This window comes from Oncorhynchus tshawytscha, linkage group LG19 (genome assembly GCF_018296145.1).
Source record: "Oncorhynchus tshawytscha isolate Ot180627B linkage group LG19, Otsh_v2.0, whole genome shotgun sequence".
NCBI lineage: Eukaryota > Metazoa > Chordata > Actinopteri > Salmoniformes > Salmonidae > Oncorhynchus > Oncorhynchus tshawytscha.
This window is the reverse complement of record NC_056447.1, coordinates 10596416-10619141: the sequence shown is the minus strand read 5'-3', so window position 1 is coordinate 10619141 and position 22726 is coordinate 10596416. Positions and strand designations below refer to the sequence as shown.

The following is a 22726-nucleotide window of genomic DNA, read 5'->3' as shown; positions in this document are numbered from 1 at the left end:
TCAGTGTTATTTGCCTCGAAGCAAGCATTGAAGTAGTTTAGCTCGTCTAGTAGGCTCATGTTACTGGACAGCTCTCGGCTGTGCTTCCCTTTGTAGTCTAATGGAATGCAAGCTCTGCCACATCCGACGAGCATCAGAGCCGGTGTTGTACAATTCGATCTGAGTCCTGTATTGACGCTTTGCCTGTTTGATGGTTCGTCTGAGGGCATAGCGGGATTTCTTATAAGCTTCCGGGATAGAGTCCCGCTCCATGAAAGCGGCAGCTCTAGCCTTTAGCTCAGTGCAGATGTTGCCTGTAATCCATGGCTTCTGGTTGGGGTATGTACGTATAGTCACTGTGGGGAATACGTCATTGATGCACTTATTGATGAAGCCAATGACTGATGTGGTGTAATCCTCAATGCCATCGGAGGAATCCCGGAACATATTCCAGTCTGTGCTAGCAAAACAGTCCTGTAGCTTAGCATCTGCATCATCTGACCACATTTTTATTGAGCTAGTCACTGGTGCTTCCTGCTCCATTTTTGCATGTCAGCAGGAATCAGGAGGATAGAATTATGGTCAGATTTGCCAAGTAGAGGGCGAGGGAGAGCTTTGTTTGCGTCTCTGTGAGTGGAGTAAAGGTGGTCCAGAGTTTTTTTTCCTCCCTCTGGTTGCATATTTAACATGCTGATAGAAATGAGGTAAAACTGATTTAAGTTTCCCTGCAGTAAAGTACCTGGCCACTAGTAGCGCCGTCCTCGGTGAGCATTTTCTTGATTGTTTATATTAGAATATTTGTGAAAAACCTGCTCAATTCGGTCTTAAGTAACACCATTTGAAATGGTGTTTTTTTACATTGGATAAAAGTATATATTCCGAACTAGAAAATTGTATAACATACACTACAGTTGAGGAACAATAGGAAAGTATTTCTGCTTTGGGAAGTTAACTTCTTATGGCTGCAGGGGCAGTATTGAGTAGCTTGGATGAAAGGTGCCCAGAGTAAAACGGCCTGCTCCTCAGTCTCAGTTGCAAATATATGTATATTATTATTAGTATTGGATAGAAAACACTCTGGAGTCTCTAAAACTGTTTGAATGAGGTCTGTGAGTAGCAAAGAACTCATATGGCAGGCAAAAACCTGAGAAGAAATCCAAACAGGTTGGTCGATTTTCAACCCACGCCCTATTGAATTCACAGTGGGATATGAATTAAGTTACATTTCCTAGGTCTTCCACTAGATGTCAACCGTCTTTAGAAACTTGAATGAGGCTTCTACTGTGTTGTGGGACTGAATAAAAGCTGAATGAGTCAGGTTACTGGCAGAGAGCCATTTCCTAGTCACGCGCATTCCACATGATATCGACCTGCGTTCCATTGCTTCTCGAGACACAAAGGAATTCTCCGGTTGGAACGTTATCGAAGATTTATGATAAAAAAACATTCTAATGATTGATTCTATACTTTTTGTAGTTTTTGTCCGAAGTAATGCTCGACCTGCACGAGCGTTTGGATTTGTATACCTAACGCGCTAACAAAAGTAGCTACTTGGACATAAATAACGGACATTATCGAACAAAGTCAAGCATTTTTGTGGAACTAGGACTCATGGGAGTGCATTCTGATGAAGATCAAAGGTAAGGTAATATTTAAAATGTGATTTCTGGTTTCTGTTGACATGAGGCTAATTTGATTATTTTTCTGAGCGCTGTCTCAGATTACATGGTTTGCTTTTTCCGTAATTTTATTTTTTTACATCTGACACAGCGGTTGCATTAAGGAGAGGTATATCTATAATTCCATGTGTATACCTTGTATTATCATCTACATTTATGATGAGTATTTCTGTTGAATCGATGTAGCTATGCAAAATCACTGGATGTTTTTGGAACGTAACGCGCCAATGTAAACCTTTTTTATATAAATATGAACTTTATCAAACAAAACATACATGTATTGTGTAACATGAAGTCCTATGAGTGTCATCTGATGAAGATCAAAGGTTAGAGATAAAATTAATCACGATTTGTGCTTTTTGTGACTCCTATCATTGGCTGGAAAAATGGCTGTGTTTATTCTGTGGCTTGGTGGTGACCTAACAGTCGTTTGTGGTGCTTCCGCTGTAAAGCATATTTGAAATCGGACACTGGTGGGATTAAAAACAAGATGACCTTTAAAACAGTATAAGATACATGTATGTTTGAGGAATTTTAATTATGAGATTTCTGTTTGAATTTGGCGCCCTGCACTTTCACTGGCTGTTGTCATATCGATCCCGTTAACGGGATTGCAGCTATAAGAATTAATAAACCCACTTTTGCGAAAATTCCCCCTCAATATTTGGTACACCTACTGGAGAGCCCTTCTTTGTCTACATCCATTCAGCATCGTTCACACCCTCAACTCCACCCATCTCTTTAAGGCCTCACATGTGAGGCCTTGTGCTAAACAAAGTATGTTAGTGTACTAAACAACCAAAGATTAAGACTAAAGGCTGGTTTCTACTGGAGTCTGGTTTTAGGTCTGTAAACAGTTGCCTCAGTGACATCATGAACATTCTATTGTCATCCGACATTATACATTTTCATAACAACAATGACAAGTTTGAACACAAAAACGACAGGCTGCATGACATCAGCAGTCTGGTGGTCCAAAATAACTGGTGTATTTTAACACCAATAAACCCATCTGTTTAAAACACAAATATACTATATATAACTTGGACAGTCTCATAAAAAAAAGTGAAATGGTTACTTGCATAGTAGAGTCTTTTGTTTAGACATGTAGCTAGCTACCATAATCCCAACTCATAACGTTACTACCCTGCATGAATCTGCAGGTAGCTAAAGCTTACCAACTAGGTTCAATGTTAGCTAGCTAAAATTATGCTATAACTAGCAATGCATATGGCTCAGAGATACAAATAATATTACTACAGACCATACACAATAGGTTAGCTAGTGAGCCAGCCAGCTAACATTAACTAGCTAACAGTAAGCTTTAAATTGCAATGAAAACGGACAAAATTAGAAACTTATAATATCTGAAAATGTAGCTAGACTCCCTTACCCGTATACATGGATAAACGCTTCTCCCTCTTTGTCATGTATGCTATGGTTGCGCTTAGTTTGAAGATGTAATCCGGAGTAGAGGTTGACCGATTAATCGGAATGGCCGATTAATTAGAGCCGATTTCAAGTTCACATAACAATCAGTAATCAGCATTTTTGGACACCGATTGTGGCCGATTTTATTTTACCTTTATATAACTAGGCAAGTCAATTAAGAACACATTCATATTCATACACATTCATATTTCAATGACGGCCTAGGAACGGTGGGTTAACTGCCTTGTTCAGAGGCAGAACGACAGATTTTTACCTGGTCAGCTTGGGGATTCGATCTTGCAACCTTCCAGTTACTAGTCCAACGCTCTAACCACCTTCCTTACATTGCACTCCATGAGGAGCCTGCGTGGCAGGCTGACTACCTGTTACACGAGTGCAGCAAGAAGCCAAGGTAAGTTGCTAGCTAGCATTAAACGTATCTTATAAAAAAACAATAAATCTTAACATAATCACTAGTTAACTACACATGGTTGATGATATTACTAGGCTAACTAGCTTGTCCTGCGTTGCATATAATCAATACAATGCCTGTTAATTTATCGAATCACAGCCTACTTCGCCAAACGGGTGATGATTTAACAAAAGCGCATTCGCGTCAGGGTATATGCAGCAGTTTGGTCTGTAGTTTATCTAGCGTGTCCTGCGTTGCATATAATCGATGCGGTGCCTGTTAATTTCTCATCGAATCACAGCCTACTTCTCCAAAGGGGTGACCATTTCACATGCACATTTGTGAAAAAAAGCACTGTTGTTGCACCAATGTGTACCTAACCATAAACATCAATGCCGTACTTTAAAATCAATACACAAGGATATCTTTTTAAACCTGCATATTTAGTTAATATTGCCTGCTAACATGACTTTCTTTTAACTAGGGAAATGGTGTCACTTCTCTTGCGTTCCGTGCAAGCAGTCAGGGAATATGCAGCAGTTTGGGCTACCTGGCTCGTTGCGAACTGTGTGAAGACCATTTATTCCTAATAAAGACCGTAATTAATTTGCCAGAATTGTACATAATTATGACATAACATTGAAGGTTGTACAATGTAACAGCAATATTTAGACTTAGGGATGCCACCTGTTAGATAAAATACGGAACGGTTCCATATTTCACTGAAAGAATAAACGTTTTGTTTTCGAAATGATAGTTTCCAGATTTTACCATATTAAAAGACCTAAGGCTCGTATTTCTGTGTGTTATGTTATAATTAAGTCTATGATTTGATATTTGATAGAGCAGTTTGACTGAGCGGGGGTAAGCAGCAGCAGGCTCGTAAGCATTCATTCAAACAGCACATTCGTGTGTTTGCCAGCAGCTCTTCGCTGTGCTTCAAGCATTGAGCTGTTTGACTTCAAGCCTATCAACTCCCGAGATTAGGCTGGTGTAACCGATGTGCAATTACTAGGTAGTTAGCGGGGTGTGCGCTAATAGCGTTTCAATCGGTGACGTCACTCGCTCTGAGACCTTGAAGTAGTTGTTCCCCTTGCTCTGCAAGGGCCGCGGCTTTTGTGGGGCGATGGGTAATGATGCTTCGAGTGTGGCTGTTGTCTATGTGTTCCTGGTTCGAGCCCAGGTAGGGGCGATGAGAGGGACGGAAGCTATACTGTTACACTGGCAATACTAAAGTGCCTATAAGAACATCCAATAGTCAAAGGTATATGCAATACAAATGGTATAGAGAGAAATAGTCTTATAAATACTATATTAACTACAACCTAAAACCTCTTACCTTGGAATATTGAAGTCTCATGTTAAAAGGAACCACCAGCTTCCATATGTTCTCATGTTCTGAGCAAGGAACTTAAACGTTAGCTTTTTTACACGGCACATATTGCACTTTTACTTTCTTCTCCAACACTTTGTTTTTGCATTATTTAAACCAAATTGAACATGTTTCATTATTTATTTGAGGCTAAATTGATTTTATTGATGTATTATATTAAGTGTTCATTCAGTATTGTTGTAATTGTCATTATTACAAAAAAAATAAAATCGGTATCAGCTTTTTTTGGTCCTCCAATAAATCGGTATCGGCATTGAAAAATCAAAATTGGTCGACCTCTAATCCGGAGACAGGTGTTTAGTATAGAGGTCGACCGATTAATCGGAATGGCCGATTAATTAGGGCCGATTTCAAGTTCTCATACCAATCAGAAATAGTATTTTTGGGCGCCTGATTTTTATTATTATTTTTTTTTACACCTTTATTTAATCTGTATTTAACTAGGCAAGTCAGTTAAGAACACATTCATATTTTCGATGACGGCCTAGGAACGAGGCAGAACAACAGATTTTTACCTTTTCAGCTCGTTGCATCCAATCTTGCAACCGTACAGTTAACTAGTCCAACGCTCTAATCACCTGCCTCACGAGGAGGCTGCCGGTTACGCGAATGCAGTAAGCCAAGGTAAGTTGTTAGCTAGCATTAAACTTATCTTATAAAACAATCAACGACTGTCGTTGCTCCAATGTGTACTTAACCATAAACATCAATGCCTTTCTTAAAATCAAAACACAGAAGTATATATTTTTAAACCTGCATATTTAGCCAAAATAAATCCAGGTTAGCAGGCAATATTAACCAGGTGAAATTGTGTCACTTCTCTTGCGTTCATTGCACGCAGAGTCAGGGTATATGCAACAGTTTGGGCTGCCTGCCTCTTTGCGAACTAATTTGCCAGAATTTTACGTAATTATGACATAACATTGAAGGTTGTGCAATGTAACAGGAATATTTAGACTCATGGATGCCACCCGTTAGATAAAATACGGAACGGAATAAACGTTTGTTTGAAGTGATCGTTTCCGGATTTGACCTAAGGCTCGTATTTGATAGAGCAGTCTGACTGAGGGGTGGTAGGCAGCAGCAGGCTCGTAATAGTCAAAGGTATATGGTTTAGAGAGAAATAGTCGACGCGTTATAACTCCTGTAATAACTTGCGGCTGAAATTGAAAGGGGTTCCTTCATTATTTTATCGTTCATGTCTTCCATAGAGAATGTCTTGATCTACTTCAAATAAGGTCTGTGTTTCGTGCAGGCTTAAACCGCCTCGGTGTTTTGATGCCCGTGTAAATCTCACTAGGATAAGGTAATGTTTTTCAAAAATATTTTCATAAATCCACTCTACAAAAAAAAGGATCTTCGCTTATATTTAGCCAATATTGATCAGAGTTACCTTGTCCTATGGATATCTACACAGTTATAAAATTGGCAAGGCGGTGTAAGCCTACACGAAACACAGACCTTATTTTAAGTGAATCTAAAAAATATCCTATGGAATAAATGAATGAAGGAACCGCTTTTCTGTTTTTTGCTAGAAGGTGTCATGGGAATGGACTCGCAACTTTGGTAGTCAATTCTTACCATGTCCATTATTAAAATAGGATTTCCTGCATATAGAAATGACAGTTTTTCTTTTCGACTCACTCTGTATATTTGCATATCTCCTTAGCTATCATACTCTGCTTCCACTGGACATTCTACTGAACTCGGTCCTCCAGAAAGTGGAGAGCATTAGCAACACTTTTGCAGTTCTTTGTAATATCTTTAAAACAAAAATACATGTTAGAAAGGATTACCTACACATACTATACTGAGCAGCTCATGTTATAGACAGAAGCAGACTACATGGCAGACTAATCCAAACTCATCTCTGGGCATATCCAGCCAATCATGGCTAGAGGGAAGGTTCCTGTCTTTTTCCATGGCTCGTATTTTATTCCTATTTACAGATGGCATACACATTTGTTATTAAAGGTACATGAAAGTTCACATGTTCCAGAACACATTTCTGCCAACAAAAATCAAAGTTTAGTTCAAATGCCTCCTGTGAAGTAGTGACGCTTAGGGCTAGTTTCCTGAAACGAGTCACATTTAGGCAAGTTAGCTGGTTCATTGATTTATCCTGCATTATAATATAGGCTACCCCTATCTAGTCCCTTCAGCTTAGCTCAAAACATTTTATGATGCAAAACATAGCAACTGGCTGGGTCTCCACAAATGATGGATCAGTTGTTGGAAAACACCTCTTCAGTTCAACTCCACATCTTCTAAAATGTGTGCTGTGATGAGTGCGTCCTGCACTGAGGGCAGATAAGAAGAGGAAGAAGAGGTCCTCCTCCTCACACTCAGACAGGTGTGACAGGTGCAGCTCTCCCGTCCTGGTGCCTCTCTGTGCTGGGTCACTGCCCAGATGCGAGAGCCATGAGAGAAGCAGTATGTGTAAGGGTTTGTAGTAGTTATACGACCTGCATGCCCAGCTGCTGAGCAGTGTCCTGTAGCATCACAGTGTCCTCACCTGCCTGAGACGGGTCACCACTAGTCAGAACATAGAACACCCCCTCCCCCTGATCCCCCACCCCACCCAACAGCACCCCTCTCATCTCCACCTGTACGTCCGTGGAGTGTGCTACCGCCCTGGCATCCTCCTCGTCCTCCCCAGGCCCCAAGCTATCTGTCTGGGAAGCGTCCTCCCCCTCCGGTCTCTCTCTCATCAGTTGCTCTGTCAGCTCCATGCTCTCATAGCGAATCAGCTGCAGACGCATAAAGCCGTCCTCGTGTTTCTTATACCTGGGAGAGAGAGGGAAGAGAGAAAGAATAGTTAGCCACAAGACCAAAATGCTGATCCAAATAGGCTCAGACTTTCTCATTCATTCCCATTCACCCACTAATGATTCTGGAGCCAAACTACTTATATAGAATGAGATCTTACCAATGCAGACTATCTCAACCACATGCACTTTCAAATTAGTTGTCCTAGTATACTGGCTATAAATGTTCTGTTTGCCATGTTGAATGGCTCAGTAGTTGGTACCTGAATCGTGGGTGTCCGGAGGGCCATTTGAACTGGTGCTTCTTGCGGAGGTGGGCAGTGAGGTTGTTTCCCCTAGTGAAGCACTGCTCACAGACATGACACTTGTAGCGAGCCACAAAATCTCCCTGAGTTGTCAACACAAAAGGTAAACATCTTCAAATAGAGTTTAGGCTTTGAGCGCATACATTAGAGTTGTCTTTACATGGCTGACTTGCACAACAGGGTTTCAAATAGTTATTTTCAGCACGGTTCCAGCAAACTATGGTGGATGCATAACTAGGCCTGTCCAGTATAGTTTAGCTTGGCTCAGCAGAGTGAAAAGTATAAAAATGTTGACATCTCTGTCTCTCACCTCATGTACTTTCTTGTAGTGGTTCTTGATGGAGTGCAGTGAGCGTGTGGTGTAGTCACAGTTAGTGAGGTCACAGCGGTAGGCCGGCTCAGTGCTGTGGGTGTCCAGGTGTTTACGAAGGTCGATAAGGTTTTTACAGCTGACACACACACCACAGGAAAGATGGGTTATGATGGGTCACCTTTTACTAACATTCAGGCAATTGTTAACACTTGACCACACTAAACAGGTACTTCTTAAATATAATTAATTTCCTTTTATAATAAAGTATGGACATCATCTCTGTCAAAGAGGGATAGTGTCGCTTATCTTATAGACCGGGAGTCCAGGGTATTACTTTAGTATCTACCTAACCTACCTGTACTCGCAGTATTCACAGCTGTAAGGCTTCTCGTTGCTGTGGCGGAACTTGACGTGGTTCCGCAGCGATGAGGGGGACGGGCAGGTCATGTCACACAATGGACACTTGTAGTGGTTCACTAACAGCAGATAGGGATAGAAAGGAACAGATCAGAACACAGCACTACTCGGCAGCAAACGATAGATCAACATGTAAATCCAAAGAAGGGAGTTCAAGGGACTGACCATGATTCCTCATGTGGTCCCTCAGTAGTCTCTCCGTTGCAAAGCGCTTGGAGCAGTGGGAGCACTGGAACCTCTGACCTACGAGAGGCAAGGGAATGAACACACACACAAGACAGTCATTAAGTAGTAAATATGTTATTGGGTTATACTCCACAATGTTAGTAAAGCCATTAATCCAATCCACCCCTGACCTTCCCCTCTCACCCTCGATGGTGGTCTGCCGTCTGATGTGGTCAAAGAACTTGGTGTTGTTGGCAAACATCCCTCCACAGATTGGGCAGGCCACCACCTTCTCCCCAGTGTGGCTCCGCAGGTGCTCCCGCAGCTTAAAACGCCCTTTAAACCTGGCCTCGCAGTCTGGAGAAAAGTCAGGGGAAAATAAGTACAGTTGATATTCTCAGTTGTGGTATTCACTCTGGTTCCAGGTATCATTACAGCCGGTTATAGGCCAACCCTGCTCTTACCTATTTTATCCACAGTCAATGCCAAGATAATAAAAAACTACACACCAACTGAAAGACTCAGGTCACCTCTTGGTTTCTCCGGAATAGTTGTAAGCTGCTACTTCCTATACTACCATCTTGACAGGGGTCAGAGGACTCACCCTTCCAGCCACAGCACACCAATGTCTCATTCTCAGCAGAGGGTACGTCCATACACATGCTGTGCATCTCCACATGGCGGTAGAACCACTCTGGGTTGACCAGAGAGGGTTGCTGCAAACACACATACAAAAAGACGTGTTACTGTCAAAGACCGTTACTATGAGAGTAAGACCAACAAAAGTACATGATCTGATAACTTCCCCACTTAACCTGATGTGCTTCATCCACTTGAATAGAACCTAAACCCATCTAAAGAAAAGAGCTGTGTGTGTCCTGTGCATGTCCCTTGTCTATGCCTGGCTTAATGCTATGACTGTCCACAAGCTTCACATCTAAGCTAGATATGACCCACACTAACAGCGTCTCACCTCACATTGGTCCCACTGGCAGATGAAGTTGTCTGTGATGTCAGGCACGATGTTGCGGTTGTGGAGGCCAATGGTGCAGGTGCCGAGGCTGGGCCGGGCCTTGAGTACTCCCCGGCCCCACTGCTTCAGCTTGGTGTGGTAACAGTGGAAATAGACGTGGCGCTTCAACTCCTCAACACTCTCCACAGAACAGAACCCACAGTCTTTCCATATGCAACTGTGCTCCTCTAGTGACAAACAAGAGACATGAAAACAAACAAACAAAACAAGAGAAAAACAAACAAGAGACATGAATTTCAATTTGTGACCACGAAATTCCAAATATAAACTCAGGGTTCGGTCAACATTATTATCCCATAATTGTGGAAGACAGTCATGATGTACACTGTTTACAGTGCATTCGAAAAGTATTCACACCCTTTGACTTTTTCCACTTTGTTACGTTAAAGTGGGGTCACTTATAAATTCTTGTTTTTGAAAGAAAAGCACATTTTTTGTCAATTAAAATAACATCAAATTGATCATAAATACAGTGTAGACATTGTTAATGTTGTAAATCACTATTATAGCTGGAAACAGCAGATTTTTTATGGAATATCTACATAGGCCCATTATCAGCAACCATCACTCCTGTGTTCCAATGGCACAGTGTGTTAGCTAATCCAAGTTAATCATTTTAAAAGGCTTATTGATCATTAGAAACCCCTTTTGCAGTTGTTAGCACAGCTGAAAACTGTTCTAAAAAGCAGCAATAAAATGGGCTTTCTTTAGACTAGTTGAGTATCTGGAGCATCAGCATTTGTGTGTTGGATTACAGGCTCAGATTGGCCAGAAACAAAGAACTTTCTTCTGAAACTTGTCACAACAGACAAAAACAGTCTGCTTAATCTAATAAAACACACAATTATACATGTTCATGTCTTTATTGAACACTCAGTGTACATTCGTGGCCAAAAGTTGAGAACGACACAAATATTAATTTCCAAAGTTTGCTAATTCAGTGTCTTTAGATATCTTTGTCAGATGTTACCATGGAATACTGAAGTATAATTACAAGCATTTCATAACTGTCAAAGGCTTTTATTGACAATTACATGAAGTTGATGCAAAGAGTCAATATTTGCAGTGTTGACCCTTCTTTTTCAAGACCTCTGCAATCCGCCCTGGCATGCTATCAATTAACTTCTGGCCACATCCTGACTGATGGCAGCCCATTCTTGCATTATCAATGCTTGGAGTTTGTCAGAATTTGTGGGTTTTTGTTTATCCACCTGCCTCTTGAGGATTGACCACAAGTTCTCAATGAGATTAAGGTCTGGGGAGTTTCCTGGCCATGGACCCAAAATATCGATGTTTTGTTCCCTGAGCCACCCCGAGCCACTTAGTTTTGTTCCCCGAGCCACCTTTTGGCAAGGTGCTCCATTATAATGGAAAAGGCATTGTTCGTCACCAAACTGTTCCTGGATAGTTGGGAGAAGTTGCTCTCTGAGGATGTATTGGTACCATTCTATATTCATGGCTGTGTTCTTAGGCAAACTTGTGAGTGAGCCCATCCCTTGGCTGAGAAGCAACCCCACACATGAATGGTCTCAGGATGCTTTACTGTTGGCATGACACAGGACTGATGGTAGCGCTCACCTTGTCGTCTCCGGACAAGCTTTTTTACGGATGCCCCAAACAATCGGAAAGAGGATTCAGAGAAAATTACTTTACCCCAGTCCTCAGTAGTCCAATCCCTGTACCTTTTGCAGAATATCAGTCTGTCCCTGATGTTTTTCCTGGAGAGAAGTGGCTTCTTTGCTGACCTTCTTGACACCAGGCCATCCTCCAAAAGTCTTCGCCTCACTGTGCGTGCAGTTGCACTCACACCTGCTGCCATTCCTGAGCAAGCGCTGTACTGGTGGTGCCCCGATCCCACAGCTGAATCAACTTTATGAGACGGTCCTGGTGCTTGCTGAACTTTCTTGGGCGCCCTGAAGCCTTCTTCACAACAATTGAACCGCTCTCCTTAAAGTTCTTTAATGGTTGATTTAGGTGCAATCTTACTGGCAGCAATATCCTTTCCTGTGAAGCCCTTTTTGTGCAAAGCAATGATGACGGCACATGTTTCCATGCAGGTAACCACGGTTGACAGAGGAAGAACAATGATTCCAAGCACCACCCTCATTTTGAAGCTTCCAGTCTGTTACTCGAACTCAATCAGCATGACAGAGTGATCTCCAGCCTTGTCCTCATCAACACTCACACCTGTGTTAACAAGAGAATCACTGACATGATGTCAGCTGGTCCTTTTGTGGCAGGGCTGAAATGCAGTGGAAAAGTTTTTGGGGGATTCAGTTCATTTGCATGGCAAAGAGGGAGTTTGCAATTAATTGCAATTCATCTGATCACTCTTCATAACATTCTGGAGTATATGCAAATCGCCATCATACAAACTGAGGCACTAGACTTTGTAAAAATTAATATTTGTGTCCTTATCAAAACTTTTGGCCACGGCTATAGGGTGAAAAAGTATGTGAACCCCTGGATTTCATTAATCCTCTCTTAGGATAGGTTTCTGTATAGCACTTTGTGACGTCGACGGATGTAAAAATGGCTTAATAAATACATTTGATTGAATAACCTAAACCAAACGGTTTTCTGTAGTTGCGGATAAGACTTGCACAGGAGGAATTTTGGACCATTCATCTTTACAAAACTGTTTCAGTTCAGCAATATTCTTGGGATGTCTGGTGTGAACCGCTCTATAGGTCATGCCACCGCATCTTAATCGGGATGAGGTCTATCCCGATTGAGATGCTGTGGCATGACCTATAGAGCGGGCCACACCAGAAGGCGTATTTTCTTCTGTTGAAGCCATTCGGTTGTTGATTTACTACTGTGTTTTGGGTCGTTGTCTTGTTGCATTACCCAACTTCTGTTGAGCTTCAATTGGCGGACATATATAGCCTAACATTCTCCTGCAAAATGTCTTGATAAACATATGAAATAATTGTTCCGCAATGAGAGCAAACTGTCCATGCCCTGAGATAGCAAAGCAGCCCAAACCATGATGCTCCCTCCACCATACTTTACAGTTGAGATGAGGTTTTGATGTTGGTGTGCTGTGCCTTTTTTTCCTCCACAGTGTTGTGTGTTCCTTCCAAAACAACTAAACTTTAGTTTAATCTGTCCTGCACAGAATATTTTGCCAGTAGCACTGTGGAACATCCAGGTGCTCTTTTGCGAACTTCAGACGTGCGGAAATGTTTTTTTTTGACAGCAGTGGCTTCTTCCGTGGTGTCCTCCCCTGAACACAATTATTGTTTAGTGTTTTACGTATCGTAGACTCGTCAACAGAGATGTTAGCATGTTCCAGAGATTTCTGTAAGTGTTTAGCTGACACTAGGATTCTTCTTTACCTCATTGAGCAATCTGCGCTGTGCTCTTGCAGTCATCTTTACAGGATGGCCACTCTTAGGGAGAGTAGCAACAGTGCTGAACTTTCTCCATTTTCAGACAACAAAAAAGGCATGCACAGATTCTCACACACAAGCCTGTCATCGTTCACAAGTGATAATGTAATCATTCACAAGTGATATGATAATATTGTCACCCATCAGACTGTTCTTGATCTAATCTTGTCTTTACATACAGTGGGGAGAACGAGTATTTGATAACCTGCAAAATCAGCAGTGTTTCCGACAAAGCATGTAGAGGTCTGTAATTTTTATCATAGGTACACTTCAACTGTGAGAGACGGAATCTAAAACAAAAATCCAGAAAATCACACTGATTTTTAAGTAATTAATTTGCATTTTATTGCATGACATAAGTATCTGATACATCAGAAAAGCAGAACTTAATATTTGGTACAGAAACCTGTGTTTGCAATTACAGAGATCATATGTTTCCTGTAGTTCTTGACCAGGTTTGCACACACTGTAGCAGAGATTTTGGCCCACTCCTCCATACAGACCTTCTCCAGATCCTTCAGGTTTCGGGGCCATCGCTGGGCAATACGGACTTTCAGCTCCCTCCAAAGATTTTCTATTGGGTTCAGGTCTGGAGACTGGCTAGGCCACTCCAGGACCTTGAGATGCTTTTTACGGAGCCACTCCTTAGTTGCCCTGGCTGTGTGTTTCGGGTTGTTATCATGCTGGAAGACCCAGCCACGACCCATCTTCAATGCTCTTACTGAGGGAAGGAGGTTGTTGGCCAAGATCTTGCGATACATGGCCCCATCCATCCTCCCCTCAATACGGTGCAGTCATCCCCAAAGAATGATGTTTCCACCTCTATGCTTCACGGTTGGGATGTGGTGTGTTACTAATGGTTCTTTGAGACTGTGGTCCCAGCTCTCTTCAGGTCACTGACCAGGTCCTGCCGTGTAGTTCTGGGCTGATCCCTCACCTTCCTCATGATCATTGATGCCCCACGAGGTGAGATCTTGCATGGAGCCCCAGACGGAGGGTGATTGACCGTCATCTTGAACTTCTTCCATTTTCTAATAATTGAGCCAACAGTTGTTGCCTTCTCACCAAGCTGCTTGCCTATTGTCCTGTAGCCCATCACAGCCTTGTGCAGGTCTACAATTTTATCCCTGATGTCCTTACACAGCTCTCTGGTCTTGGCCATTGTGGAGAGGTTGGAGTCGGTTTTATTGAGTGTGTGGACAGTTGTCATTTATACAGGTAACGAGTTCAAACAGGTGCAGTTAACTTGTTATGGCTGCAATCCCCCTATCGGGATAAGTGTCATCAACAACCGCTGAATAGCATAGCGTTACCTTTAATAAATATTACTACAAATATTTATATTCATGAAATCACAAGCGCAATATAGGAAAACACAGCTTAGCACAGCTTTTCATCCAAGCTAATCAATACTGCCCCTGCAGCCATATGAAGTTAATACAGGTAATGAGTGGAGAACAGTAGGGATCCTTAAAGAAAAACTAACAGGTGTGTGAGAGACGGAATTCTTACTGGTTGGTAGGTGATCAAATACTTATGTCATGCAATAAAATGCAAATTAATTACCTAAATCACATTGTATGATTTTTTTCATGCTTTGCAATTAGGAACACCTGCAAAATCGGCAGTGTATGAAATACTTGTCCTCCCCACTGTATACTAAATAATGTGACATTTGTTTTGATTTAGAATGGACTATTATCATGCACCTGTCTCGAAACAGGGGCAGGGAGGAGAAAAAAAATCTATGCACTTAAATAGCAAACGGAGGATGCTTTTCCTATGGTTTATTTTCATGCCAGCCAGGTTATAAAGAGCCTGTTATATGCCAGCCTGTTATAAAGAGAAGCAAATGTGCTTAATATCAGGAAAGTTGCGAAATAAACATAGTAGGCCTAGCCTATAGAAAGCTGATGGGATCCTCTTTTTAATAGAGGCCATTCTCTATTACTCTATCACGCATTGCCTTTAGAAATGTTGCGCAACATGAGCTGTCATGAAGTGTTTGATTAGATTTTTGATTACATTTGCATTGATGTCAGAGTGATTAGTGGGACAATAGTGTGTGGCGCACCAGGCAATTAGTATGTTTAGTAGGCTACTAATGACCAGCAGCAAAGCTTGGAGGAGCCTAATTCTTGTGATTAAACATTCACATGGAATTTGACTGCCCTCATGACTCGTGATCATCGGTGTGGCAGTAATTTGGTCACCGTAACAGTCCTCGTCCTGCTAAGCATTCAAAATGGAACAAGTACTTTTGGGTGTCAGGGACAATGTATGGAGTAAAAAGAACATTATTTTCTTTAGGAATGTACTCAGTAAAGTAAAAATGTTCAAGAATATACCTCCACCTGCCTCTCTCGCACCAGACACTTCCTTGCCCCAGCAACATGGTCACCCCTACAGTTGACACATACAACTTTATCTACCGAAACTACACAATCCTCTGTCCCATGCCCTCCTGTATAATTCCCACATCTTGGCATCTCCCTCCTAAATACTGCTGCTACATGACCATAAATGTTGCACCTGAAAAACTGCAGAGGATTCGTCACAAAAGCTCTAATAGGATAACAGTGCATTTGGAAAGTATTCAGACACCTTCCCCTTTTCTACATTTTGTTTTGTTGTTTTTCCTCATCAGTCTAGAAACAATACCATAATGTGACCATAATGCCAAAGCGTTTTTTTTAGAAATGTTTGCAAATGGAAGAAGTCTGGAAGCTGAGCAAGCAGGGTAAAAGGGCCTTGGTAAGGGAGGTGACCAAGAACCCGATGGTCACTCCGACAGAGCTCCAGAGCTCCTCTGTGGAAATGGGAGAACCTTCTAGAAGGACATGCATCTCTGCAGCACTATACCAATTAGGCCTTTATTGTAGAGTGGCCAGACGTAAATCACTCCTTAGTAAAAGTCACATTACAGCCCGCTTGGAGTTCGCCAAAAGGCACCTAAAGGAATCTCAGGCCGTGAGAATCAAGATTATCTGATCTGATGAAACCAAGATTTAACTCTTTGGCCTGAATGCCAAGCATCACATCTGGAGGAAACCTGGCACCATCCCTACGGCGAAGCATGGTGGTTGCAGAATCATGCTGTGGGGATGTTGTTTAGCGGCAGGGACTGGGAGACTAGCCAGGATCAAGGGAAAGATGAACGGAGCAAATTACAGAGAGATCCTTGATGAAAACCTGCTCCAGAGCGCTCAGGACCTCAGACTGGGGCGAAAGTTCACCTTCCAACAGGACAACAACCCTAAGCATACAGCCAAGACAATGCAGGAGTGGCTTCAGGACAAGTCTCTGAATGTTCTTGAGTGGCCCGGACTTGAACCTGATCGAACATCTCTGGAGAGACTTGAAAATAGCTGTGCAGCGACGCTTCCCATCCAACCTGACAGAACTTGAGAGGATCTGCAGAGAAAAATGGGAGAAACTCCCCAAATACAGCTGTGCCAAGCTTGTAGGGTCATACCCAAGAAGACTTGAGGCTGTGATTGCTGCCAAAGATGTTTCAACAAAGTACTGAGTAAAGGTCTGAATAGTTATGTAAATGTGATATTTCCAGGGGGGTTAGTATTGTGTGTAGATTGAAAAATAACTATTTAATCAATTTTAGAATAAGGCTGTAACAAAACAAAATGTGGAAAGAGTCAAGTGGTCTGAAAGCTTGGGAAAAGTCACTGTCTGGTAAAAACTCACTCAAAAGGACTGACAGTGTTTCTGTTTCACCAGTCTCACCACCAGGTCTGCGTCACACCAGACAGCGGTAGCCACAAACACCAGGAATCCTCAACCTGTACACTTAACGCTACTCCAGAAATCACTCTTTCAATGGTGCCCTATTCCTAATCGTAAAGCAAGAAACAGATCTTGACTCATGTTGCATGACACGGAGCACTCACTCCCTCTGGTCCAAAGAAACAAAACAAATATCACAAGTCCACTACAGGTTACCTTCACTGATTCAACATCTTCCCCACCCACCCCGAAACCACAAATAGGTCCGCCAAAAGGCAAGGATCAACTTTCTCCAAAAATGTCTCTCCTCCAGGACCATATTCTTCTTCAACATGTCCATCAATGCCAGGCACGGGCTCCAAACTCTTTACTACACCTTCCACCTAGCTTAACTCACCCTTATTCACTTCCATTTCACCACCAGAACTAGGTCAGGCACTGTTTGCACTTGACACCAATCTTCTTCGACACCCCATTTCAATTTGTACTACTTTCTGAAATTTGATTGATGGAACAATCCAGCCAATGGTTGCATCAATAGGAGGCTGATTAGTCAGAAGTTAAAAAGTTACTGGCCCCACAGCAGCTAAAAGAAAACATTTGACTTATGAATCTCTTTTTACAAACTTAACTTTCTACGAGTTTACGAATCTCTTGGTAACGTGACAGAACTCAGCGCGCAGATTAAAATGTACAAGTGTATTTTTGATTAACCGCAGAATATTCATAGTTGTAAAAATGAATGCTTGCAAATCTTATTCAATGTATTCAAATGTCAAGTTACACATTTCACACATTATACAAGCTCACTAAATGTAAATCACACATTTGCAAATCGTACTTGCAGCCACAAATAACAATGTGCAACAACGAAATTCAAAATACAAACTCACAGGGTTGATTATTATCCCATCCACAATAGGCGTAGGTACTTTATCTCAAATCAAATTAACTTTTTACTTTTCTTTGGCCTGTGTTTTGATGAAAAGTTAAAGTTGAGCATTCACTGGCTTTTCCTCTCATGTAATGTCTCTCACAGACTGCCACTCCACGTCGGAGGCACAGGCTGTGAAAAGAGACGCATCCATTCTGCCCTACCCGCTCACCAAATGAGAAATGGACACCTTCCTCTATGTCCAGCGCCTTGAAGTGACCCTCCACATGCCCGCAGAACTCCTGCATCTGATCGAATGACTCTTGACAAGAACCCCACTCGCACGCCAACTCAAGCGGCGAGTCATCCTTTCTCACCGGTTTGTTTGCAGGAGGCATCTCTCACTGTGCGTCTGGTGCACGGTCGTGTATTGGGAAGAAGATAACGTCTTGCTAGCTAGCTAAACTGGACAGCTGCCATTAGCTAACGGTAGTAACGTTAATATCCACGTGTGACAACAGCGTTCTGATATCGTTACAACGAATGTGATCATGTTGAAAAGTCCAAAACACAATTGCTCAGTTATTTAGACTAAGAATAAACACATCTACAAAACCGCTAGCTACCTGGATGTTGTTAGCCAAACGTTTCCTGGTGTGTTTCTGAGCTCCAATCAGAAATCACTTCATAGTCAGTGTCCAATGGACTTTCACTAAAAGTCAGCACAATTATGTCTTGGCCAATCACGTAAGGCGGTTCCATGGGCGAGATGGGTACGACTGGAAAATTGACCTCTGAAAACAGGAACATTTAGAAATATCAGTAGTGCCTATATTCGGCATTAGACTCAAAATTATGAAATAACAATTTCATAAAGGAAGTGATTTGTTCTGAGCACTTATTTATTTCCTGGTTTAAGCATTCCATTACAAACGTAAAACACATCATCAAGTATTGTACACTTGTATTTACATTCTTACAACCAGCAGAATTAACCCAATATCAAGTGAGCCTAACATTATGAAGGCAAAGCTTACAAATGCATTATGGATTGAGAAAAAACTTTTTAAGTTTGTAAAAATACACCTCCTAACCAATAATACAAGGAAAAGTCTTGGTATATTCATCTAGCTCTTGCAGTGGTGTAAAGTAAAAATACTTTAAAGTACTACTTAAGTAGTTTTTGGGTGGTATCTGTACTTGGCTTTACTATTTATATTTTTGACAACTTTTACTTCACTACATTACTAAAGAAAATATTGTACTTTTTACTCCATACATTTTCCCCCGACAACCCAAAGTACTCTTTACATTTTGAATGCTTAGCAGGACAGGAAAATTGTGAAATTCACCTACTTCAGGCGGACTTGACGGTCTGACGGACTCACTTGACACAAATGCATCTTTTTAAAATAATGTCTAAGTGTTGGAGTGTGCCCCTGGCAAGCTGTACATTTTAAAAACAAAAAAATGGTGCTGTCAGCTTTGCTTAATATAAGGAATTTGAAATGATATATACTTTTTACTTTTGATATTTAAGTATATTTTAGCGTCAGCTTTGCTTGATATAAGGAATTTGAAATGATATATACTTTTTACTTTTGATATTTAAGTATATTTTAGCGATTACATTTACTTTTGATACTTAAGTATATTTAAAACCAAATACTTTTAGACTTTTAGACTTCTTTTTTAATTGAGTAACTTTCTATTAAGGTATTGTTACTTTTACTCAAGTATGACAATTGGGTACTTTTTCCACCACTGAGCTCTTGTAATCACACCCCTATTACTCCTGAGTTCTCTCCACCCTCAACTCCTCTAGAATTAAAGTAAGGCTTTAAACTCCTCAGAGAATAACTACAGATATCCTCAATATGTCTGTGTCACAAAGAGAAGAAATCCTCGATATATTCTTGGTTTGGACCTTGACATGGCCCTGCTGTGTTTCTTTTCAGCACTGTATGATTGTGATTTAGTGCTTCATCGTTCATCCAGAACTAAGTAAATTTCCCATACTAAATGCAGATTCTCAACCTGGTCTCAGAGTATTTCGTATTATTCTGAATGTAAATCTGAGACACCCCATTTAATATGATATGTTACGTTTCGTATGGTATGTATTCATTTGTGGATGTCCATCACCCATTTCATATGATATGTTACGAATTACAAATCGTATATGTCACACATTTTGAAACGTACAATATGTTACGAATTTTCTAAATGTATTAAGTTATGAATTTTCAAAACGCACAATGTTTTATTTTACAATACGAATCTGCAAAAGTTTAGGAGTTAGCTAAAAGGTTTAAGGTTAGGGTTAGGTGAAGTGTTAGCTAAAATAGTTAAGGTTAGGGGAAGGGTTACCTAACATGCTAAGTAGGTGCAAAGTAGCTAAAATGTAGTATTTAAAAAGTTGCTAATTAGCTAAAATGCTAAAGTTGTCTGTGACGAGATTCAAACTCGCCCACCCATCTACCCCAACCAACCACCCTACAGTAACCATATATCTTATGTAAGCATACTAAACGTAAGATATCATACTAAAAGGGTTTGTCCGGATTTACATACAGAATAATACAAAATGCTCTGAGACCAAGTTGAGATTCTGGATTCTATCAATTAATTGCAATGTTCTAGAGGGGCATGATTTTTCACCATTCCTTTTTCTTTGAAGAACTGAAGTTATTCTCAGCTCCCAGTCTAGTAAACAGACCCATTTTAACGCAAAAAGGGAGAGGTGAAGCAATAATCAAGGAATCTGAGAGCGACCTGGCTCTACATGTTTGCTGACCTGTGACCCACTGACATCTCCCCCAGTTAGAGAGGAGTAAGGGACAGTTATTCATTTAATGGGGTGGTCCAAAAAAGGGGAGGGTTGTGTGATTTTTTTTTTTTTAGCTTTGGGGAGAATTGTGTGATTTTGCTATTGTCTACAGAGCTGTAGACCACACTAGAGCTGTAGACCGAACAAAGAGAGTGTACAAAGGTCTCCCTCGCCCTCCATTTGGCAAATTTGACCACAAGTCTATCCTTCTGATTCCTGCTTACAAGCAAAAATTAAAGCAGGAAGCACCAGTGACTCGGTTTATAAAAAAGTTGACAGATGAAGCAGATGCTAAACTACAGGACTGTTTTGCTAGCACAAACTGGGTTATGTTCCGGGATTCTTCCGAAGGCATTGAGGAGTACACCACATCAGTCACTGGCTTTATAACTAAGTGCATCGAGGACGTCATCCCCACAGTGACTGTACGTACATACCCCAACCAGAAGCCATGGATTACAGGAAACATTCGCACTGAGCTAAAGGGTAGTGCCACTGCTTTCAAGGTGTGGGACTCTAACCCGGAAGCTTTTAAGAAATCCCGCTATGCCCTCTGATGAACCATCAAGCAGGCATAGCGCCAGTACAGGACTAAGATGGTATCGTACTACACCGGCTCCGACGCTTGTCTTATGTGGCAGGGCCTGCAAACTGTACAGACTATACAAAGGCCGCGAGCTGCCCAGTGACATGAGCCTGGCAGTAGAGCTAAATCACTTCTATGCTCGCTTCGAGGCAAGCAACACTGAGGCATGCATGAGAGCATCAGCTGTTCCGGACGACTGTGTGATCACGCTCTACATAGCCTACGTGAGTAAGACCTTTAAACAGGTCAACATTCACAAGGCCGCGGGGCCAAACGGATTACCAGGACATGTGCTCCGGGCATGCGCTGACCAATTGGCAGGTGTCTTCACTGACATTTTCAACATGTCCTTGATTGAGTCTGTAATACCAACATGTTTCAAGCAGGCCACTATAGTCCCTGTGCCCAAGAACACTAAGGTAACCTGCCTAAATTACTATAGACCCGTAGCACTCACATCCGTAGCCATGACGTGCTTTGAAAAGCTGGTCATTGCTCACATTAACACCATTATCCCAGAAACCCTAGACCCACTCCAATTTGTATACCGCCCAAACAGATCCACAGATGATGCAATCTCTATTGCACTTCACACTGCCCTTTCCCACGTGGACAGTAGGAACACTTACGTGAGAATACTATTCATTGACTACAGCTCAGTGTTCAACACCAAAGTGCCCTCAAGCTCATCACTAAGCTAAGGATCCTGGGACTAAACACCTCCCTCTGCAACTGAATCCTGTACTTCCTGACGGGCTGCCCGCAGGTGGTAAGGGTAGCTAACAACACATCCGCCACACTTATTCTCAACACTGGAGCCCCTCAGGGGTGCGTGCTCAGTCCCCTCTTGTACTCCCTTTTCACCCACGACTGCATGGCCAGACACGACTCCAACACCATCATTAAGTTTGCAGAAGACACAACAGTGGTAGGCCTGATCACCGACAAATACGAGACAGCCTATAGGGTGGAGGTCAGAGACCTGGCCGGGTGGTGCCAGAATAACAACCTATCCCTCAACGTAATCAGGACAAGATGATTGTGGACTACAGAAAAAGGAGGACCGAGCACTCCCCCATTCTCATCGACAGGGCTGTAGTGGAGCAGGTTGAGAGCTTCAAGTTGCTTGGTGTCCACATCCCCAACAAACTAGAATGGTCCAAACACACAAAGACAGTCATGAAGAGGGCCTATTCCCCCTCAATAAACTAAAAAGATTTGGCATGGGTCCTCAGATCCTCAAAAGGTTCTACAGCTGCAACATCGAGAGCACTGGTTGCATCACTGCCTTGTAGGGCAACTGCTCGGCCTCCGACCGCAAGGCACTACAGAGGGTAGTGCGTGTGGCCCAGTACATCACCGGGGCCAAGCTGCCTCCCATCCAGGACCTTTAAACCAGGCGGTG

General features: G+C 42.0%; 1 protein-coding gene across 1 annotated transcript; it reads right to left on the bottom strand.

The window, feature by feature from the left end:
* Window positions 1-6798: 6798 nt before the first annotated feature.
* Window positions 6799-18584, bottom strand: LOC112218351 (histone H4 transcription factor). Its single transcript, XM_024379062.2, has 9 exons — window positions 18138-18584; window positions 9836-10062; window positions 9467-9578; window positions 9067-9219; window positions 8863-8940; window positions 8636-8756; window positions 8278-8416; window positions 7926-8050; window positions 6799-7681 (listed from the first exon to the last, which is right to left on the bottom strand). The coding sequence occupies exons 1-9, from the start codon at window positions 18301-18303 to the stop codon at window positions 7351-7353; spliced, it is 1452 nt and encodes a 483-aa protein (XP_024234830.1). The 5' UTR covers window positions 18304-18584; the 3' UTR covers window positions 6799-7350.
* Window positions 18585-22726: the final 4142 nt, after the last annotated feature.

Coding starts and splice junctions, on each gene's coding strand:
- LOC112218351 (XM_024379062.2), bottom strand. CDS start 18,303: ATGCCTCCTGCAAACAAACCGGTGAGAAAGGATGACTCGCCGCTTGAG. Junction 10,063..18,137: donor AGGTGTCCATTTCTCATTTG/GTGAGCGGGTAG, acceptor GTTTGTCACTAG/AGGAGCACAGTTGCATATGG. Junction 8,417..8,635: donor TGTGAATACTGCGAGTACAG/GTAGGTTAGGTA, acceptor TGTGTGTGTCAG/CTGTAAAAACCTTATCGACC.